Raw genomic sequence first — 23760 nt, 5'->3', positions numbered from 1 at the left:
TGAGTTCCACAGCTTGACTAAATGTAGTAATTTCGCCTTACGCGACTTGTTTTTCTTCCCTGTAGCCTTTCTCGCTTTGCTCAGTCTTGGGATACAGAAAGGACACGATGCCTGTTGGTTTCAAAATAGCTGTTAAAGACATATGGCGTTCACAAAAGTAAAGCACTTGGCAGATGGATTTAAAAGAATGAAGTTACACTTATCTTCCTCTCCGTATAACATTTATCTTCCTCCCTGTAACACTTATCTTCCTCCCCATTTAAGTTATTATGTGCACCACCACCGATCTGTCCAGGCTTTTGCACGAGATAAGAGAATCCTATATCTTGAACGGCCGTACTACTTCCTGTACTGTACAGAGATAGATTGTTGGTGTTTTTGTTTTTTAGTTTTTTACTGAATTAATCTCGCTGTTTGACATAAGCGTACACGACAAAACTAATACAGCGACAAATTCCGACTCTTTTTTTTTCTTTCTCCCTTTTCCTTTAACTTTTCTCTTTTTCTCCTCTCAGCATTTCTTTGCCACCATGTCAATTCAGCTTTAAAGTTCGCTTTTTTCATTGTTTTATTTGCTTGATGGTTTGTTTTCACTTTTGTCTGAGTCCAATGTTGACACAATCACACAAACCTCCATAACAGACAACTCTTGACAACAAGACAACAGGTCTCACTTTGTGAAGCGTAACCGGTCGTGGCTGAGCATAGGGCTGGGAGGAAGAGAAGGAGGGTGAGTCGAAGGACAAGCGTGTTCTGTTCCGTTGTGGCACCCATCTTGTGTGTGTCCTTGTTCACAACTTCAATGTTCTTGGGGCCTCTGGAAAAGAGAGACAGAAGAACCCATGATTAAACTGTTAAGTGTGACTGCTGGCATTCCCCCCTGCCAGTCTCTCTGCCTGTCCTTTTATCTTTCTTTTCGTCATTGTTTCGCTTTTCTGTCATTCTTCCTTTGTTGTTGTTGTTGTTGTTGTTGTTGTTGTTGTTGTTGTTGCATGCGTGCGTGCGTGCGTGTGTGTGTGTGTGTGTGTGTGTGTGTGCGCGTGTGTTTGTGTGTGTGTGCGCGCACATGTGTGTGTGTGTGTGTGCGCGCTCGTGTGTGTCAGTGTGCGCTTGAGCGTGTGTGTAGAAATATTTTCACATACATCTTGTTTGCCCCTCCCAGTAACAGAGTAAGGCCGGCGAGAGTCTCATGCAGAGGCATAAACATGCTTTATGTCACGAGGGCGGTCATCTGAGTCAACAGGGCCAGAGGACATGAACAAAACAACAAGTCGCGTAAGGCGAAATAACAACATTTAGTCAAGCTGTCGAACTCACAGAATGAAACTGAACGCACTGCTTTTTTCACCAAGACCGCATACTCGTAGTTTCGTCAGTCCACCGCTCGTGGCAAAGGCAGTGAAATCGACAAGCCAGAATAGTGCGGTAGTGGTCGCGCTGAGCAGGATAACACGCTTTTCTGTATCTCTATTCTTTTTAGCTTACTGAGTTTGTTTTTAATCCAAAGGTATCATATCTATATGTTTTTGGAATCAGGGACCGACAAGGAATAAGATGGAATTTTTTCTTTAAATCGATTTCGAAAAAATAATTTTAATCATCATTTTCATATTTTTAATTTTCAAAGCTTGTTTTTAATCCAAATATAACCTATTTATATGTTTTTGGAATCAGAAAATGACGAAGAATAAGATAAAATTGTGTTTGGATCGTTAAATAAAAAAATAATTTTAATCATTACAAGTTTCCGATTTTTAATGACCAAACTCATTCATTAGTTTTTAAGCCTCCAATTTGAAATGCAATACCAAAGTCCGGCCTTCGTCGAAAATTGCTTTGCCAAAATTTCAATCAATTTGATTGAAAAATTAGGGTGTGACAGTGCTGCCTCAACTTTTACAAAAAGCCGGATATGACGTCATCAAAGGTATTTATCGAAAAAATGAAAAAAACGTCCGGGGATATCATTCCCAGGAACTCTCATGTCAAATTTCATAAATATCGGTCCGGTAGTGTAATCTGAATCGCTCTACACACACACACACACACACACACACACACAGACACACACACACACACACACACACACAGACACACAGACACACATACACCACGACCCTCGTCTCGATTCCCCCTCCGGTTGTCCCCGTGGGCAATCCTGTCCCTTACACTAATTACATGTTCTACTATTACTTATTATTTCTGTGCTTTGTGGTTTGCAGACACATTCACAATTACAATAAATGAATAAATATTATGAGTTATTTCTAATATGCTGACTGTTAGCAAATGATAACAGACATGTCGAGAAAAAAGATATCAAGCATGAGCCTTTTAGGCGAATGCTGATATCGTTTGTTAGAAATAACGGTTTTATTACCGTTTAATTCGACCAAAAGAAATTTCGAAGCGGCAATGGGAACTCGGGAGCGCTCCTACCTGATTATGCCTGTTAGTCAAAGAATTCTCGTGACCTGGGTCAGCCAATCAGAGTAACACACCTTACGTGATGAATATTCACAGGTCAAATGCGTATGACACACAACAAACCATGTTGAACATGCGTTTCGGTTGCTTAGCTTTTTCTTGTTGAACAGAGAGCGACAGATTTAGAACCGACTCCAGATGGATGGGAAATGACGTAAAGATACATTTGACGTAAAGCGAGTGACCCAATTTCACTTGATTTTCCGAACTTTGATAATTTAGATTTCAAGTGAGCGAGTCGGCATTGCACACTCAGAGGATGGGCGGTGCCTCGCTGTACTCGCTTTTCGGTATTTTTTAGATAAAGAGAGTATTATCTGACAGCATTTGAAGTGTCATTCTTTAGAATAAATCACACTGATATTGCTGATTTAAATTTTTAACTCATAACTCATAACTCATAACATTTTATTGATCCAACAAAGGAAATTAAATTGGTCATCAGCACATATAGGTCATTAATTAATAATTATAAAAGAAGAAGAGAAGAAAATTTATAAAACCCATGATAACAAAAAAATATCTAAAGTAATATATGTACAACTACAATACCCTTTTTACTTGCACACTTGACACACCGACACACCAACACACATGCATACATACCTACATACCTACCTACATACCTACATACATACATACATACATACATACATACATACATACATACATACATAGTTAAAGTGTAGTTCATTTTTAGCTTGATAAACAAAAAGGGTCCCTGCCTGAACGTTATAACATTTAGAGGGTCACCTAGAATCCGTCCTGATTGGTCAAAAAGCCATATGGGGCACTGAATTGGTAATAATCAACTTTGTTACTACTGAGTCAAGTTCTGCTGGAGGTTTGAACGGAAAGGTTCATCACTGTGACAACGGCTTGACCACACCGATCGTGACCTTGGCGGTCAAATGGCTGTTATATCTTTAGTTACGGGCTGAGCACTAAATGTAAACAGGCCCATAAACCATAGCCTTGTTATGCGTGAACTTCTTACATTAACATCCAAATGCGTCCTCAGTATTACCCCCTCGCCTTTTTCCATCGGCTTCGCGCTGACATCATGTAACTGCCGGACTCGCGCGCGTGGGATGACGTCAAGCCATCTAAAAACAGAAAACTACCGGAAGCTCTACATGATTTGATTGGGGAAAAAACCGCAGTGGCAGCAGTCCTTCGCAGACGACATTTGCCAATTTTTCATTGTCAGATAAACGGGGGAGGGCGGGGGGGGGGGGGGGGCAACGACATCTGTCCTGTTAGAGTCATCCGTGGAGCAGTATTCGTGTGAGAAGAAAGCGTGGTCTACTGATATCATAGGTTATTTTATTCGAGGTGATTAAAAAGAAACATAATAATAATTGAGCGTTTGGTCGTGATTAGTAACAAGAGAACTCTCTCTGTCTCTTTATCTCTGTCCCTGTCTCTGTCTCTCTCTGTGTCTGTCTGTCTGTCAATCTGTCACAGTCTCTCTCTCTCTCTCTCTTGCTCTCCCTCTCTCTCAGTCTCTCTGTCTCTCAGCTCTGTCTGTCTGTTTGTCTGTCTAGTGTCTGTCTGCCTGCCTGCCTGCCTGCTTGCCTGTCTGTCTGTCTGTCTGTATCTCTCTCTCTCTCTCTCTCTCTCTCTCTCTCTCTCTCTCTTTCTCTCTCGCTGTAATGACCCGATAAATACTATGCCTGAGAGTATGCGCTAAAATATGCCTTTGTACAAAGTCAATCTAAGTGCAAAACATTTGACCTTTGGCCGCACCGCTAAAGCTGGACCTTCAGTTTACTATATTCTGTACTTCCTCGATTTTTCGCCAAATCATTTTCATTTGGCAGTAACTCACGAAACATCGAGCACAAAATGATATCATCTGACGTGCTTAATCAAATTCTGCTTGAGAGACAAAACAGTCTTTGCTCTGTTTAAAATGTTGAATTTGTCTGGAAATTGCCATGACAAATTGTTTTCAGTTTCAGCTAAAATGGCGTTACTTTGGTGAAGTCTCCATTTCGTCATTGTCACATCCTGTTGCACTGACAAGCAGTCACACACAAAAAAACAACAACAAAATACAACGTTGGGAACGCACTATTAATCAAATATGAAGAAAAAAATGTTTGGAGCCTAAAACACTGAAAGTACCCATAATAGAGGCGAGGCGAATTGTAAGTTTTCAGATTTGTGACAATGAATTTCTGTTTAAATAATTATTAAAAAGTAATAACGAGAATAATAATAATAATAATAATAATACAAATGAAAGTAGAAAAAAAGCAAAATAACCCTAAAACGAATAACAGAACAAAAAGGTAGTAAATGTATCTCAATCTGTGTTGATTCATCAGTCGACTGAACACTCAATGACCATCCAACAGAGGAACTCCGACTGCGTAAAAACAGAACGGGATTTGAATAAAATAATCGTGATTTTAAAAGGAGCTGAAAAGACGGTGATTTACTTTAAAGATAGTTACTTTCAAGTTATATTTATATTATCTAAAAAAAATAAACAGCAGGTTTGATGGTTGAAGTCATTATTTTCATTTTTGTGTGTGTGGAGTAGGCAACAGACATGCTTGTTTCACACTTAACTCAGAACACAATATCGGGAATAAAATCTTACACTAAAAAAAAACAAGTCGCGTAAGGCGAAAATACAATATTTAGTCAAGTAGCTGTCGAACTCACAGAATGAAACGCAATGCCATTTTACTCGTAGCATCGTCAGGCCACCGCTCATGGCAAAGGCAGTGAAATTGACAAGAAGAGCGGGGTAGTAGTTGCGCTAAGAAGCATAGCACGCTTTTCTGTACCTCTCTTTGTTTTAACTTTCTGAGCGTGTTTTTAATCCAAACATATCATATCTATATGTTTTTGGAATCAGGAACCGACAAGGAATAAGATGAAAGTGTTTTTAAATTGATTTGGACAATTTAATTTTGATAATAATTTTTATATATTTAATTTTCAGAGCTTGTTTTTAATCCGAATATAACATATTTATATGTTTTTGGAATCAGCAAATGATGGAGAATAAGATAAACGTAAATTTGGATCGTTTTATAAATTTTTATTTTTTTTTTCAATTTTCCGATTTTTAATGACCAAAGTCATTAATTAATTTTTAAGCCACCAAGCTGAAATGCAATACCGAACCCCGGGCTTCGTCGAAGATTACTTGACCAAAATTTGAACCAATTTGGTTGAAAAATGAGGGCGTGACAGTGCCGCCTCAACTTTCACGAAAAGCCGGATATGACGTCATCAAAGACATTTATCAAAAAAATGAAAAAAACGTTCGGGGATTTCATACCCAGGAACTCTCATGTAAAAGTTCATAAAGATCGGTCCAGTAGTTTAGTCTGAATCGCTCTACACACACACACACACACACACACACACACACACACGCACGCACGCACACACGCACGCACATACACCACGACCCTCGTTTCGATTCCCCCTCGATGTTAAAATATTTAGTCAAAACTTGACTAAATATAAAAAGACATCCCTAGGTTTATTAGTTGTCATCCAGCTAAAGTTATGAAACCAGCCTTGCAATCTGCAATCACGATTTGTATTCACATATAGCTACCCTGGCTTTAACCTTCCAACACTAATAATATATATTTTTTAAATCCTTCAAGTTAAAAAAAATTAACAAAAAAGTAGTCAATATACGCCTAGAAATCGCTAGGAAGGCGTCAAAAATAAACACTTATTTTGCAATACTCACGTGCTCTTGGTGTAATCCGAGTAATGACGAATAAGACCTTTAAGCCTCAAACCAACGGTTTCTCGTCAAGGCATTGAATGCAGAAAATGTCTTCTGCTTCTTCCTTCACGAAACGCTGTAAGCAAGTTGTGAAAGATCCGTTTCTAGTTTCTTTTTCTGAACTTTTAATTTTTTTAGTTTAACCTTATTCTGCCGCTAAGTCTGTCACAAAGCTGTCACTTCAGGTATGAGCAGTCATGACGAGGTATAAAGTTAATTCCATCTGCTGAGAGAAACAGTACTGTCTCTCAAGAGAACAAACGCTGTAGTGTTCTGTAACCTCGTCTGTTTCGCCCTACCTCGCTTGAATTCGTGATGATTTATGGGAGAACTCACGACAAAAAACACACGAACAAGTATCATTTGTTGCACGCTTGAGTTGTTCTGGTGGAATTTTACATTTTCGTGTGGGGAATGCGGTTGTCTTGTGTGTTGAGCTTAGCGAAGAAGAACGGCAATGTTTCGTTTTACACCGGTTCCTGTATGTGACCTGACGTCATTTGCATTATACCTCCCCTCTGACGGTTTCAAAGACTGGATGACGACTGAAGGTTGCATACATTTTGTGACGTCGTGGATTAAAATGTATAAATAGAGAATACTACATGGCTTGCTGTGTCGTACCAGATTTACACGAGTTGTTTTTTTAAATATTGAACTGCGAGCGAAAGCGAGCTGTTCACTATTTGAAAAAGCAACGAGTGTAAATCTGGTACGACACAGCAAGCCATGTAGTATTCTGTTTATCCTACATACTGTACTTACGTGTATTTTACTGAAAATGTCTTGCAGTCGAGGCAGCGAAATTGAAGACGCTTGTTTTGGAACCTCGATCTCTTCTAAAGCCTCGTGCAATCTATTACGTCAAAGCAAAGAAACGTCACTCTGAAAGTGTGGCGTGACGTGTTAGTTCTAAAGATTCATCGCTCGAGGGTAATTAGCGAGCGCAATTTTTGTTTCTATGATGACGTTTGTCTCGGTGACTTTGGCATCATAACTGAGCAGTGGAAAAACAGGTCCCTGCCAGACTTGCTTGACATGACCACATTTACATGATATACACACGTGTGATTTGAACGATTATTATCTCACGGGTGTCTCTCTCACGTATGTAGGATAAGTGTGCATTGTCATACACATGCGTCATAGAAAAGTTCTGAATCAATTTTTTTAGTTTTAGGTTAAAACAAAAGTTCTTGGTGTTAGAAACAAGTTTTTGTGTGAAAAGAGGGATGATTAATGTAGTGACATTGATAATGCTCTAATAAGCACAATATTTTACAGTTGTCGTCAATGGCAAATGTATTTATATATAGCATCTTAATACCGCAATATGTGTTTTTAACGTAGGACAAATGTCGCCAATGTTTTTTTTTTTTACAGAGTGACGTTGATGTTGTTGTTGTTTACATTTATAAAACGTAATATTGCTATTTCATATGTTACATGGATTTCCATTGGTCAATTGGGCAAAACTGAGCTCAGTGCAAAAATGATATCGACGACATTTCCGTCGATATCAGTTTTGATATCGACGACCTCTTTATTGCTTCCCCACTTCAAAAACAAAAACACCTAAATTTAAAAACAAACAAATATATATGAAATTGTAATTATCCCAGAATTTAGTTGAGCAAGTGACTAGACTTTTTGAAAGAAAAGACATTTTGAAATACTGAAAAGTACAAGAAAAGAGTGAACAAAAAGAAATAATAATCAGAGGGAGGGATATGGAACAGCCAAAACTGAGACAAATACTTTTGTAATTTCTTTACAGTAAATACAAAATGTCCAAAGAATTAGCAATATATCTAACATTGACTGACTGTGTGATAATATCTTCTGCTATTGGTCTGTTTCGACAGTGATATTAAAATCTCGACCTCCGGTCTCGATTTTGATATCACTGTCTCAACAGACCATAGCAGAAGATATCATCACACAGTCCGTCAATATTAGGTATTATTGTCAAAAATGCATAGTGAAATTGAAAAGAAAGAAAGGGTGGAAGGAAGGAAGAAAGACTGACCGACAAATACAGGTAGGCACACAATAATGACAACCGACAGAAAGTGAGATGAAATGTCAAAATAAAACTATGTCAGAAGTAAAAAGAAAAAATCTATCTTGCCAGTAACTTTGTGTTCTCAAAATGGTCAAGATTCATTTTCTTTCTGTCTTTCCTTTGTGCGTGCGTGGGTGGATGCATGCGCGCGCGCGCGCGCGTGTGTGTGTGTGTGTGTGTGTGTGTGTGTGTGTGTGTGTGTGTGTTTGTGTGTGTGTGTGTTTGTGTGTGTGTCTGTGTGTGTGAGTGTGTGTGTGTGTTACTTGTTTGTAAAAAGCTCTTTTTTCCCCAACATGTATGTACCCCCAAACGATTAATCAAAGAATTCATCGACTTAACTCATAACGTAAACCGGTTTAAAAAACCCACTAAAAATAAAAACCAGGTCGACAACAAAGGTATGACTATATATAACATGCCAACAACGCGAGCAAGTGTAAGGAAAGTCAGTGTGAATGTCATATTTGTCAGACAACAAAGTTGAGAGACGAATGACAGAAGGAAATTACGGTTGATGAATTCAGGAAATCTGTAGCCATTGTGAAAGGGTATTTGTAATACTACTTCCTGTCGCATCGTTTTCTACCATGACGCGTATTATCCCTTACTGCCACATCGTTCTCTGACACAGACTGCACCCTAACCCTCCCGTGCAGAAAAAAAGACTTCCTCTTTATAAGACATTAATTTTTCTTAGATTTTCTGTTCATAACCCCTATTAATTTACCTCTATTTTAAGACTCCCGCCTTTTTAAGACCTGATTTTTTTCTCAGGTTTTTGTACAATGTAGATCTTAAAATTGGTGTTTCACTGAAGGTACCTTTGAAGGCACAGTCCTACCCGTGAAAGGTTTTCTTCTTCTTCTTCTTCTGGTTTCCACCCGCCTTCAGCATATTGAAGATTCTGGTGTACTGGAGGTTTTCTGCTGCATACATGGGGGGAGGGGGGGGGGAGGGGGGTCTACTCATTACCTCGGATCTGCTCAGGCTTATATGGGGTAAGATCATCTCTTTTTAAGACCTGATGTTTTTGTAGGTCTTACAAGGGGGGCTCTAATGTACAAAATGTTCAGTTTTGTCCTGTGTTTAATGTTGTGGCAGTTTATTTTGTGAACGGACACAAAGTAGTTTCCCGACACCTCATCCTGAGGTGGATGACACGATAAACAACAAACAACAACAACAGCTGTCTGAGGTTGAAGGAAGGTTTGTGTCCGTTCATTTATTTATCGATACATTTAAGCCATTTGATCGCATTTTTGTATTTACCATATTTCTTGTTAACGTTTTTAATGAATAGCCGTAAGTTTAAGCATAACTGACATAACTACGACATTGTGTTTATGGTGATGAGGGCTCACTATTATTCACCATAGTTTGTAAGTTGCATGTGCACCTCCCCAAGCAATAGAAAATGACTGGGGAAGGGGGGGGGGCGACTGAAATAACCATTCTATAGATATGTAGGGCCTAGTATTAAATACCCTTGTTCTCTATTTCAACAACGCTGCAAACCGCATACAACACGTACAAAACTAGCAGAAGCCACTGCAGGTAAAGGATGTTCTTTCGAGCACTTTATGTGCTCACGTCATGTAAGTGACGTACTTATCATGGACATTTGCATGTGGCCTTGGGGAAAAAGACCAATGTCGCTTACTCACGTCTCTGGCCAACAGCAGTATGCAAGACAAGCTGACGGAAGCGAAACAAAATGAACGCTTTATTCTTGCAACAATCATAAAGGTTCAGAGAGTGATAAGGTTAACACTCAAACTGTGAGAAGGTTGCGAGGACATTAAACAGTCTGTTTTTCGCCTTTGGGTTCCGTTTACGAGTTTTTATTGTAAACAGAAACCATCTGAAACATTCTAAAACTCATATTATTATTGTTTTCTCACTTTCAACTCAACTCAAATAAAATGAATTGGGCACCAAAAAAACACACAAAAAAATTACACAACTTTTATGTAATTCCATTATTCAAATAGGAAAACATCAAAATCATTAAAACAGTAAAAACTAACTTCATAAAAGTAATTGTTCGGACCCTGCGTCCTGTCGCAGACGCATATCAATGAAGAATATCTGACTCAGTCTAGACGCCAAAGAACATTGTTTCTGACACGTTACAATAGTATTTAACCCACATCATGTTTGTCTCAGTTAAATGTGTGACGAATGCATCATTTTCCTTGAAGAACCAAAAACGACCGTCAGTCTTTATTTTTTACAAAGCAAAGAGTGGACAAAGACAATATAATACTGTACTGCCTTCAGGCAAATTATATATATTGCCTCGCCGCTTAGGACGAAAATGGAAGAAATGAATGGCGGGTCTTGACGGAAACAGAATGACATTATTAAAACGCCAGTAAACCACGACAGCAGACAAAGCACCCGTCATATTTCCGAGAAGAAACAATCCTCTGGCGAGGACACAGTACACTCTTGTGAAGCTATCATCTTTTGTCTAAAACCCGAAACATTATGATCTATGGAACATGTATCAAGCAACGGTTGTACTGACTTGACAAAATGTATATTCGTCTGTACCAATATAACCGAAGCTGTTATGCAGAATGATTCATCTGAGTGTTGTATGTAAAACGTCTGCCGATTACGATTATACCGATTTGACGACAGGTATGTTCGTCTGTACCAAAGCGACCTAACCTGTTATGCAATAATTATGGCTTCATCGGTGTCCTGTACAATACAGTGTCTGGTGATTTCACCGAGGTCATAAAAGTTCTTTTGTAGTCGTTATATATAACATCATATGTTGTTATTTCGAATTACGCAAACTTTTCTTTGAACTTGACGCAGACACGGAAGAGTCTACATGCTTATGTGCTTGTATGCTTGTGTGTTAATGTTTTTTTTGTGCGCGGTTGTTTTTTGCTTGTTTTTGTTCCGTTTGTTTACGATTGTTTGATCCGTACGAGACTAAAGACGCAAAAATTCATGAAATATAATCGATTATGGAGGGCCCAAGGACATGAAAACGTAAACAATGAGTATTAATGAGATATGGCAGACTTCCACAAATAGATAAGTAAACAAAAATAATGATCCAAAGATAGCGAATAAGGTGCCGCGGGCTGGCGGAAGAATGGCCAAAAATAGTCCCAAAATGTATAATAAACCAATCAATCAATCAATATGAGGCTTATATCGCGCGTATTCCGTGGGTACAGTTCTCAGCGCAGGGATTTATTTTTTTATTTTCTTATTTTTATTTTATGCAATTTATATCGCGCACACAGGGATTTATTTATGCCGTGTGAGATGGAATTTTTTTACACAATACATCACGCATTCACATCGGCCAGCAGATCGCAGCCATTTCGGCGCATATCCTACTTTTCACGGCCTATTATTCCAAGTCACACGGGTATTTTGGTGGACATTTTTATCTATGCCTATACAATTTTGCCAGGAAAGACCCTTTTGTCAATCGTGGGATCTTTAACGTGCACACCCCAACAGTTAAGATACGCAAAGAGACACAAACAACAGAATATGGACATTAATACCCCCTAGGCAAGAACATCTGTAAAGATATGACTATTTGACACCTCAGCCTTTTTTTTACGAAAAAGGAGCAACATTTATGTGAGAACGAAAGCAAAATAAATTTGAAAACAAGGAACGACAAAAAGGTGAAGACAGGTTATGTCCTCAATGTGGATTTAGTAAAACACTAGTCTCACAAGTTCCACAAGGCTTGTGTTGCTGTAATAATCTTGATATCAGTCTTGTGCTCCGCACAGATGCTCTTCGAAGAGGGCCACGGCACCTCCAATTTTAATTTGTAGGGAGTCCAAGGGCCCCCTCAGCGGAACTTTAAAGTGCCCAAAGACCAGGAGGATATTTGGAAGTTCTGTGAGACCTTTACGAAAGCGTTATTTGTCATATGGATTAGATGTATTCTGTGAACCGGCGTCGTCACAGAACTGACCTGCAGAAAATGTGATCGTCTTCGAGCCAAGTGTACGTTCTTGTTCATTCTGTTCGGAAACCAGCATTATGATTACAAGCATTACCGTCTGTACGCATACTAACACAAATTTAGTGCATTCCGGGACCCGTTCTTTTCAGGATTAGAGCGTCGCGGGACCCCCTGCAAGAATTTTTTGTATGTTTTTTCGACTTCTAATGCGTACATTACGCAATGACGTACAGTTTGCGGAGCCCTGTAGTCAGGGATAATCCGGATTCCTTCGATGACATAGCCAAAGCTATAAAAGGCTGGCGTCAAGAACACAGTTTGGCGCTTATCGCTCGTAACTAATGAAACCATGGTCAGATACTGCTATTGTCAAGACTGAAGAGACATTTAAAAATAGTGGCAACCAATGCGCTTCCAATCGGAAATCAAATTCATTTTAGCCTAATTCCACCTTGCCCGAAATACATTTTCATTTAGCATATTAGGACAAAAAAAAGAAAGAAAGAAAGAAAGAAAGAAAGAAAGGAAAAAAAAAAGAAAAAAAAGAAAGAAAGAAAAAAGAGAAAAAAAAGAAATCAAGTATAATACACAAATTAAGAGTAATAACACTGTCACTTTTTTAAAACAAAGAAATAACAGGAGCTTGTTCCATAACAGGGGAGAAGCGAAAGGAAGAACTATACAACACCGCACGACTTAAAGGTGGTCGTCTACATTTTTGCTTTTTTTCAATAATCTTATGGTTAGATTTCGATACAAAATTATGTCAAATGATGAATGAACCATGGGGAAAAAAGTTATAGAAAAAAATATATGTAAAAAAAGATTTTATTTTTGGGTAGCGTGACTCACCCTTCCAATATTTTGTTTTCTGTTTGCTGAGAACATGTGCTTTGCCTAAAAATACTGACCAATCAAATTCATGTCACTGTGCTTATAGCCACGCCCAAACAAGTGCAGCAACAGTTTGACACTGGAGCGCTGTCCACGCTTTTTTTTTTAAACGCACGAAATGCACGGGATTTGAGAGGAGTTTTGCGCTTGGCATTTTCCAAATAAGGATATCCTACTATGAATACTACACTGGAATACTACAATGAATTTTCAAACGGCTACACTGGCTTCGTCTTTCCTGGTCGAAAGGGGGTGTATTGTTAATATTTGTAGATAATAGACTCTGCATTTTAATGGTCAAATGGCGATTTCGGTATAAAAATGTAGACAAGGACCTTTAAGCTGTCCAGTTGAGAAGAAGAATGGACAACGGCCTGCCATGTTCACGATGTGCTCTGGCCTGTCGTTTTTCGGCAGTGTCTTAGCCATGTACATGTACGGACTACACAGCCAACATCACATCGTATCCCACTGTACAGCAAGTTGAGTCGTTAGACTGGACACCCATGTTTGTCTATCTGTGTGCCTGTCAGTCTGCCCCAAAAGCGGCATGTTTCATTTTGTCTATGTCTGTCCAGCTGGATGGCTATCTGTATGTGTCCAGTTTTCTCTCTCTCTTGCTCTCTCGCTTGCTCTGTCTCTCTCTGTCTGTCTGTCTGTCTGTCTCTCTCTCTCTCTCTCTCTCTCTCTCTCTCTCTCTCTCTCTCGCTTTCCCTATTTACCCCCCCCTCTCTCCCTCCCTCCTTCCCTCTCTCTCTCCCTCTCGCTGTTAAATGTTCAGATAGACGTCCATATGCCATCCCTAATGTTTTTTTGTCTTTTGTTCTTCAGAGTTTGATGCAATTGGCAGATTTTCTTTTCTAAATATTCTCTACAGATACTACTTAGCCCAAGTAGCAAAACATGTCCTTTGGCCAAAGGCGTTAATATGACTTCACGGACTACAGACTGAAGTGGAAAGCATATATATCACGCAGAGCTTAAGCAAGCAATAACAAACGACATTGTGTAAGATGGCTGGAAACATGTACATAACGCCCTTTTGTTTCCGGCTTAAAAAGGCGTGGTATTGTCTTGAAAAACAAAAGAGAAAAGATAATGCAAATGTCCTTATGCAATTGTTTGTGCCTTTTTGTATCTATGTGTAATATTTGTTCATAGAGTTTATTTATAATGTATATCATATGCATACGAAAACAGACTTCCGTTGTACTCGTAATAGGCATGGCCTTTTCTTTAGACAAAATGTTATTTGCAGGTCATCTTGAAGATAAAAGTACATTTATACTTAGTCGTCTTTTAATTACCTGATAACGTATGACCATTACTTCAGCGTCTAGTTTTATGATGGAATCATCAACAGATGAACATGTCTGGTAATTCCGTCTCAGGTTAATTTAGGAACTCCGATCTGTCTATCTGCCTCCAGTATTCACTTTAAACCCATTTTTATGAGTGCGTCTAAACATTATAATTCACAATTGTCACATAACGAAACATTCGAATTTAAATGTTCCCCCGCCCCCCCTCCCATGACTCATTTGTAATGCAACTCTAAGTAATGCATACGCAACCATTGCTATTTTCCAACGGGAGAGAAGAGAAAAAGTAAAGAGGACAACAGTCGCCATCAGAAGTAAGCTCGTTCTCCACCATTTTGTGTCCCACGTCACTTCCTGTCAGTCACGCGGCACAAACCTGTCCAGTGTGGTAACCTTGATGAGAGTGTCATCATATGACCTGACGGGAATTTGTCAAGCTTGATTTAGTGAGACATGGACCTTCAGAAGTCGAACCCTTAATGAGCGGTCAGAAGTTTTTATTCGGTTCTTAGCGATCCATCAGATAATGGGCACTTTTATAGAGGACCTTAGTCATACCCCAGCCTTTGTATTGCGATCAATCAACAACTGTGTGACACTTTGAAGGACCGCCTGAGACTGCAGGACATCAGCAGAAAATCAAAGTGGTCGTTAGGAATATCCACTGTCCAACCTCATAGAGTACAAACAACAACGTGTTTCCTGATGTTCGGTTAAAACAAAAGGTCCTGAGTGAAACAAGTTTTGAACCTGGAGAACAAAATATGAGCTACACGTAGAAATTTGGCTTTTTTTAAAGTGATACAGTCGGTGAAAAGTTCTATCTATAGTGTCTACAACAGATAAAGATCGTAAACGCCGGAACATGCCAATATGAAGACGCTACGCATATACATTTTTATGTTTCAAATTGGCACCAATAATGGTGCGTCAATCAAAATGCGTACGTTTGTTTCCCTTTGTATTTGTTTGTAAGTCATGAAAAGGCCTTCATAGGCAAAAATTTGACTTGTTTTTATGTGTGCTGTCCTTGTATTGCTGAGTAGAGATTTATTTTGTTTTTCCAACTTTGTTCACCTCACCCACAGTCATCTTGTTGAGAAAATGCGTACCCATAAAGAATCAGAGCACCCAAATGAAGAAGTAGAAAGAGAAGGATCACTCGCTCACAAAAACTTAGCAATACCACACCGTCTCAGCAGCGTATGCCCACTTCCCCAGAAGACCAAAGTACATATAGAAATACAGATGAGCTGAACAAGCTACACCACAAATTAACACCTGTATGTAATGGTAATATTAACATGCAAAAAGGGGAATCAACACGTACCCCTCCTCCCTCCCTCTCCTCTTTTTTGTCTTTTCTTAACTGTTTATTTATTTAGTTAGTTAAAACTAATTTATTAAGGGTTAATTTCACCCGTCATAATCCAAAGAAACGAATGGACATAAAACCCCACGATGTCTCACACCAGCATGAAACCCAACATGACAGTCAGGCTGGTCAGTCAGTTTTCGGCCAGGACGGACAGACTGTGTATACAGCGGTCAGTTAAGACCGTTATCTAACTCCAGTGTTTCTGTCACAGAAAAATTTGACTCGGGTTAAACCCCGTGTCGGCGATGACCACTGGCATATATTCTTACTTGAGGGATGGCTACGAAACCATGGAAACATATTTCGGACACCCAAGAGGTACCTTAGCAAAAAACAGCGCCCTGCTTTAAAGGCATACATGTAGGTATGACAAAGCTGGAGGGCTAAAATGTGTCATATGTCACAATGTATTGCTTGACAAAGACTTTAGTTCGTGGCCGTGGTGGGCTTGGGGGAAGAGAATGGGAGTGGGGGGGGGGGGGGGGGGTGGTTCAGGGTTAAAACAAAAGTGTTTTTCGAAACATGCCTCGTTCGGACGGTTACACGAAAATAATGTTTAAGGTTTTATTTCTTACGCCTACTGCTTTTCTTACACTTGGTTTTCACCAGAAACAAATATCTACAACAAAGAGGCGGTCGAGTTGGGTTTACTTTTTACATTTAGTCAAGTTTTGACTAAATGTTTTACCATAGAGGGGGAATCGAGACGAGGGTCGTGGTGTATGTGTGTCTGTGTGTGTGTGTGTGTGTGTGTGTGTGTGTGTGTGTGTGTGTGTGTGTGTCTGTGTCTGTGTGTGTGTCTGTGTGTGTGTCTGTGCGTGTGTGTGTGTAGAGCGATTCAGAGTAAACTACTGGACCGATCTTTATGAAATTTTACATGAGAGTTCCTGGGTATGGTATCCCCAGATATTTTTTAATTTTTTGAATAAATGTCTTTGATGACGTCATATCCGGCTTTTTGTAAAAGTTGAGGCGCACTGTCACACCCTCATTTTTTAATATAATTGATTTAAATTTTGGCCAAGCAATCTTTGACGAAGGCCGGACTTTGGTATTGCATTTCAGCTTGGAGGCTTACAAATTAATTAATGACTTTGGTCATTAAAAATCTTAAAATTGAAATTAACAATTTTTTTTTATAAAACGATCCAAATTTACGTTCATCTTATTCTTCATCATTTTCTGATTCCAAAAACATATAAATATGTTATATTTGGATTAAAAACAAGCTCTGAAAATTAAAAATATAAAAATTATGATCAAAATTAAATTTCCGAAATCGATTTACAAATAATTTCATCTTATTCCTTGTCGGTTCCTGATTCCAAAAACATATAGATATGATATGTTTGGATTAAAAACACGCTCAGAAAGTTAAAACGAAGAGATGTACAGAGAAGCGTGCTATGCAGCACAGCGAAACCACTACCGCGCTAAACAGGCTCGTCAGTTTCACTGCGTTTTGCACGAGCGGCGGACTACGGTCATTGTGAAAAAAATGCAGTGCGTTCAGTTTCATTCTGTGCGTTCCACAGCTTGACTAAATGTAGTAATTTCGCCTTACGCGACTTGTTTTTGTTGTTGTTGTTGTGTTTTTCCCCGCTAATTTTTTTAAATATTTTATGGAGGGGGGGGGGGGGGGGGGAGACAGACACGGCCAAAAACGTGCTCTATGTATCGCTCAAATTGAGAAACGGTTAGGCAGTTACTTATTGTTGTTGTTGTTGTTGTTGTTGTTGTTGTTGTTGTTGTTGTTGTTGTTGTTGTTGTTGAGAAGTGTCTCCGACTTATAATTTTGAGAGCGGCGTATGGCTGCCTGAATGGCGGGGTAAAAACGATCATACACGTAGAAACCCACTCGTGCAAAAACATGAGTAAACGTTGGAGTTTCAGCCCATGAACGAAGAAGAAGAAGAAGAAGAAGAAGAAGAAGAAGAAGAGAGCGGACTAAAAGGGTACAGAAGATTTAAAGACAGCAATATAATGAAGAAGAAAAACAATGCCGCCTTCACAGGGGATTCAGTCGCCTTTGAGCATGAATTGTCTTCCCGTGCGTAAGATATCCGTAATGCCATGTTCATTATGCAGTCTTGTGACACTTTCGGATTATGCATAGCCGGACAGAACAACTGAGACAGGTGGCAGGATGATACAGACCGCACAATTCATTCGTTAAAAAAAAAAAAGATCCGTTACCTTCCGTTCCTTCGACAGAATCCTTTTACAATCACCTTCATGCGGAAATTCTTCCCTTGTCTCGACGATACTTTTAAACAAAAATTCACTTCCTGTCATTTGTTTGCACTTTGTCAACCGTTATGAACAATTAGAGAAATAACCTTAAGAGTCCCATGACCTACTGCCCTCAAACAGAATGACTACAGAGGTCCCCACAGATGCTCCACATAGGGGGTCCAGGGACCCCGAATTAATGTAAGGGGTCATTGGACCCCCTCAGTGGAACTTAAAAGGGTCCAAAGACAAGGAGGTTCAAATTCTTACTATCGGAAGGCGCATTTTGCGCCGACGCATGATCTTAGGAGCGCTCATTTCAAGATAGTGACGACTTTTGAAAGTTCTCTAAGTCCTTCGCGAAAATTATGATCATATTTTGGTTAAATTAACTCTGTACATTTGTGTCAGTACAGATCTGGCAGAATTGTTTTAATGAAAATAATACCGACGGTACGCATGATAACGGATATGTAGTGCGTACCGGGCACCGCTCTGTTCGTGTTTAGTGCGTCGCAGGGCCCCCTCTGTGAATTGCCAGTACGGTTTTTACACCCCCGGTATAGGGGTGTGTATAGGATTCGCTCGATGTTTGTTTGTTTGTTTGTTTGTGTTCGCATATAGATCTCAAGAATGAACGGACCGATCGTCACCAAACTTGGTGAACAGGTTCTATACATTCCTGAGACGGTCCTTACAAATATTGGGACCAGTCAAACACACGGTTAGGGAGTTATTGGTGGATTAAGATTCTACAAGGACTTATAGAGGGACATATTAATGGTCAAAGGGAAATAACCTTCTCAGTTGGTGGCAGTGAGAATGGTTATTTCCCTTTGACCAACGGGGGTGTTTTTCCTACCTCGGAGGAATTTCTTGTTTTTCTCAGCTTCTAGTGCGTAATAGGACGCATGGACGCATAGTTTGACGAACCCTTTAATTGTTGACACTGTGCACGTACACTAATGATTTGCCCGATTGGGTTTTTACGTATATGGCCGTTTTTACTCCGCAACTTAGGCAGCCATACGCATATTAATATATATTCTTGTGTTTGATACATATATCATACACTACATTTTTTATTTCTGTAATCCCAGTGTTCAAGTGTTTATGTATGATTGGCACACTAGAAAAATACATGCACACTAGAAATTGTGGTCTCCTTTGTCGAGACTATAGGAACGCCGGACAGACTCTTTACCTCTGTCTGGACCTGTGTGAGCGTTAACATTAAAATTATCCATCTACAGTGTCAACAACAAAAAAGTTTGTATAACACAGACCAATTTCTTCTTTTTTCTTTTTCTTCTTTTTCTTTTTCTTCTTTTTCTTCTTCTTGTTTACATTCATATTCTAATTTCTGAAAGTTAACACAAGAAAAACATGTTTTGCTCATGGAATATAAAGGTCTGATCCCAGCATATGGATAGTGTGGTATAAGATCCATTTCTCGACAGTGCGTCATAATATGAATGACCTATCACCCTTGGCAAATCCTCCAGTGACGACTTTCATATTCTTACGTACTGTACTGACATGGACACAATGCATACTGTCCAACAGCGGGGATGTTACCTCTACGTAATACATTAAACATTAACATCAAAACTCAAACAAGAGGATGAGAAAAAGGTAACACGGGAAACGGAGGAAACAACAAAACGAAGCGGAAGCAGTACTAAAAAACACGTAGACAATATAACTTTCATTAACCTTGAAGTAACAGTTTTTACACCAACTACGATTAGTATTGTCACACAAACTTTGTCTTGGGAATTTTCGGCAAGGAAAGGCAACCGATGTATTTTTCAAGAAATGATAACCTCTGAAGGTTCCTTGTAAGGTTCACGAGAATGTGTGTGTGTGTGTGTGTGTGTGTGTGTGTTCCATTTAAGAAGTTGTGTCCTCCTCGAATATTCTGATGAAAAAAGACACTTCATTTCCCACTATTCGCGAGCACAATGCGTTATATGTGCCCAGGGGGGTTGGGAACCCTGGACTCTTGGGACCCTCTAAAACTCTCCTTAGGGGGTCCATGGACCTTCGAAACATTAAAAGAGGGTCCCGGGACCCTCAAGGACGGCGTTCGTGGGCAGCCTTGGGTACAGATACAAACAAAGCCTCGACATATTAATACTCACAATATATCTTCGCCCAGCTCTAGTACGGACTCAGTTTGAGTGATTCACGAGGGACTAGACAGCCTAGTCACCGTGGCTCGGGGATGCCACTTTTAAATATGCTACGTTGTTGAGTCCTGGTGACACTGAAGAGGATGCTTAGTGTGTTTTCACCGGATTGTGCGGTATTACTGGATTATAAATGAGCTGCTTGAAGAAAGAGGAAATGTAGTGGATATCTATACAACCTTGTAGCTGAGTTGAGTTATAAGCACACGCAAAAGGGGGAAAATGATAAACAACTGAAAAGGATAAATGACTAGGAAGAAAAAGGTAAGGTGGATAAAAAAAAGTAGAGAAGGAGAAGAAGAAGAAGCAGAAGAAGAAGTAGAAGAAGAAGACGATTTAGAAAGGGAGAAATACAAAGAAAACAAACAAACAAACCACACACACACAAAACTAATCGGATATAATTCACAGAGAAAGCACGGGGGAAAAATCGTGTCATTTTTCGTGAACGGTTCTGATCACACAATTTGAATACTACTCATTGGCATGAGAATGCTTCACCACCAATCAACATCATCATCACCATCATTGACAAAAGCGTCAAGAAGAAGATCAACAATACAATTGATAATAAAAAGTAATACAATAATAACTTTGACATAAGCAAGAGTATCAGCTATAAAACTTTCTTCACATCATCCAATATATAATCCTCTTTCCTTTTCATTTTTCCTTCATTATTGTTGAGAAGTGAAGCAACTCTCAATGCCCGCAAAAGGCCAAGCAGACGATAGCGAACAAGACCTCGCAAGGACAAGACGATGACTTACCTGTCAGCCTCGCGACTTGGACAAAAACGTGAGACGAAGTGCGGACAGGCCCGGTCTTCCCTCCGACTAGATCTCCTCCGAGTTTCCTCCGTCCTCAACTGTGTGCCCGCCTTCTTCCTGTCAGGGAACCGTGACGGATTGCGCGTGACGCTCTTCTGTCAGAATGCAGTCATGCGCAGAGTCTTCGGTGTCCTCGCTGCTTAGGTAATCGTGTGGCGAAAAACAGACAAGGTGCTGAAGGTGTGTGTGTGTGTGTGTGTGTGTGTGTGTGTGTGTGTGTGTGTGTGTGTGTGTGTGTGTGTGTGTGTGATCATAATTATTCCGTGTGTGTGTGTGTGCAAGTGTGTGGTTGTGGGGGGGGGGGGGGGTAGTAGGGGTCCAGTGTGTCAGTTTTTGCGTATTGCTCTATAATTATAGTATTGTCTTGTATTGTCTTGTATTGTATTGCATTGTTAAAATAGAGATAACAATAGTTATTTACCTACGCATTGTATCCTGCACTTGTCAGCAATTAATACCAACAAGGCGTTCACTGTTACCTTTCTCACAAATTGCAGTAGATGGCGTTTTCTTTGTTTCACGTCCATGAAGTAAGTCCTGTTATCCTTCGTAAGTTATTTGTACGAGAACATTTCCACAAAGAGTACGCCTGGCGTTTATTTTCTTTGAATGGTCATTTTATTGGCTCACGTAAGTGTAGCCTATGCGATGCTAACTTTTGTCTGTCTGAGTGTGCGTGTGTATGTGTGTATGTGTGTGACAGTAGAAACTTTAACATTTGACTGAACACCGAAATACTAATTTTACCTGGTTATTATCCAAGCAACAGCTTCAAAGTATTGAAACAATGATCAACATTTCGTCGGCACGTATGTAGTTAAAGTGTGTATCCAAAGAAAACGGGTGATGGGGGGTCTGGGGGGGGGGGGGGGGGTAAAAACAGGTGACTGGTTTGTGTCGTGTGTGGTATGTAGACCAGGTCAGGGGTCAAGGTTAAGTCAGATCGCGTGAAGGATTGTGGTATAGATACAGTTCTCACCCAGCTGCAGTTCGCCGATTCGGGGAAGACGATTTCACATTGTTCGGTTTCGTAGCCCCAGAAAAATAAATAAAGAAGATACCAAAGGAGATTTCCTACAGGTTGATCTGCACAGCGTGTTTCCAGTGTGTGCGCGAGGAAGCGCTGTCAAAAGCGCAGTGTCAATCTGGCAGGAGCCCTTCCCCTACATAACCTTATTATCAAACAGTAGTATAATTATGGAAAATGTACGGACAAAATGAACGACGTTTGAGCAAGGACGACAACGGCTGTTCGGAATACACTGGGACCCCTATATATTTTAGGACGTAAGAAAATCTGGAAACATTAAATCGAGGTACATTTACTAAGGTTCCAAACAAAAAACTTGAATAAGGCAAAGTCTTAACGGGGGGTTTCGCTGTATGAACGACTGACAACTCGAACGCTGACACTCTCTGCGAATTGTCGGAAGCATCACAATTCTGTCATTATAAATAAGTCATGGTCAACTACATTGTCTATGACGGTCATGGTCGATGAACACAGACCTTCACTCTGTGACGTAGGTTCTTCGTTGACGTAAACTGTACGCCGTCTAAGTGTTGGAGGTCTTTTGCGATGAAAAAAAAAATAAGCAAGATATATTGTGAGATAGAAAGCACGACAAAATAATGTGTGTGATTATTTTCATGTAACAATATAATTATCCACAATATAGAGAAATAAAACGGAATTAAAGATTTGCCAACATACAAAATCTAACCCACTCAGGACAATACGGGGCATGCCTTTAAAGAGACCATCTCTTCTTTCCTTTTCCAAAATGGTTCCCATTCTTCCAGGACACGGGGAAATAATGTACTCAGAAGGGCTAACATGTGGATGAATGCATTTTTTTTAAATCTCCAGTTAATCGTGTATGCGTTTAACAATTGTGTATGACCCACCTACGTCACAGAGTGAAGGTCTGTGTTCATCGACCATGACCGTCAACACCCGAATCTCCTACAAACTACAAGTGTCTCAACGACTCGGCTCCTGAGTACCTTCAATCCTCCCTGGACCTGTACACCCAGCCCTCCGACCGTCCCCTTCGTTCTGCTGCTGACCCACTCCGCCTTCACATCCCTCGCTCGAAACTCGCATCTGCTGGTCAGCGTGCATTCCCCTCCGCGGGCCCCTCCGTCTGGAACTCCCTGCCGCTTGAGCTTCGCCAGAACCCCTCTCTTGACGCGTTCAAGAGTAGGCTGAAGACTCAGTTCTTCCCGTAGCTGGCTGTGACTTTCATGTTCGACGCGATGTGTTGTGCCCCAAATGACATCCTTGTGTTGTGCTCTGTGAGAGGTGTTTTGTGTGTGCTTAATATTATTTTGTTTGGACCTAGCTATTGATGTGTACATTGTTGTTAAACAGTTGTTTGTTGTATGTTTATTAGGGTCTGCTAGTGTGTGATAGGGTTTATGTCCGTCTGTAGATGTTGTTTGTTTTTTGTTAGTCCTGTGTTGACAACTCTTCGACAAGCGCTTAGAACTGTACCCACGGGATACGCGCGATATAAGCTTCTTATTGATTGATTGATTACTCATTACGCATATATATACTCTTTATATATTTGTATCCATTAGTCAAATGATTGAAACACATACTTTCAGGAAATCTCAAACGTACTTGCAGACAA

The 23760-nt window shown here is 39.9% G+C and overlaps 1 protein-coding gene across 3 annotated transcripts in view; it reads right to left on the bottom strand.

Annotated features, from left to right (window-relative positions):
- LOC138951816 (uncharacterized) overlaps positions 1-23760 on the bottom strand; it is a 76900-nt gene that overhangs the window by 25426 nt on the left and 27714 nt on the right. The window contains exons 1-2 of one of the 3 annotated variants that reach the window (XM_070323368.1): positions 21062-21200; positions 675-817 (exon numbers count right to left, since the gene is read on the bottom strand). In XM_070323368.1, coding sequence (XP_070179469.1) covers positions 675-774 — 100 coding nt within the window. In that variant the 5' untranslated portion in view covers positions 775-817; positions 21062-21200. Of the gene's footprint in view, positions 1-674; positions 818-6214; positions 6456-21061; positions 21201-23760 lie in introns of those variants that run through there. The other 2 variants (XM_070323369.1, XM_070323370.1) reach the window with 2 other exon arrangements.

Source organism: Littorina saxatilis, linkage group LG17, assembly GCF_037325665.1.
Source record: "Littorina saxatilis isolate snail1 linkage group LG17, US_GU_Lsax_2.0, whole genome shotgun sequence".
Taxonomy (NCBI): Eukaryota; Metazoa; Mollusca; class Gastropoda; order Littorinimorpha; family Littorinidae; genus Littorina; species Littorina saxatilis.
This window is presented reverse-complemented; position numbering and strand designations above follow the sequence as displayed.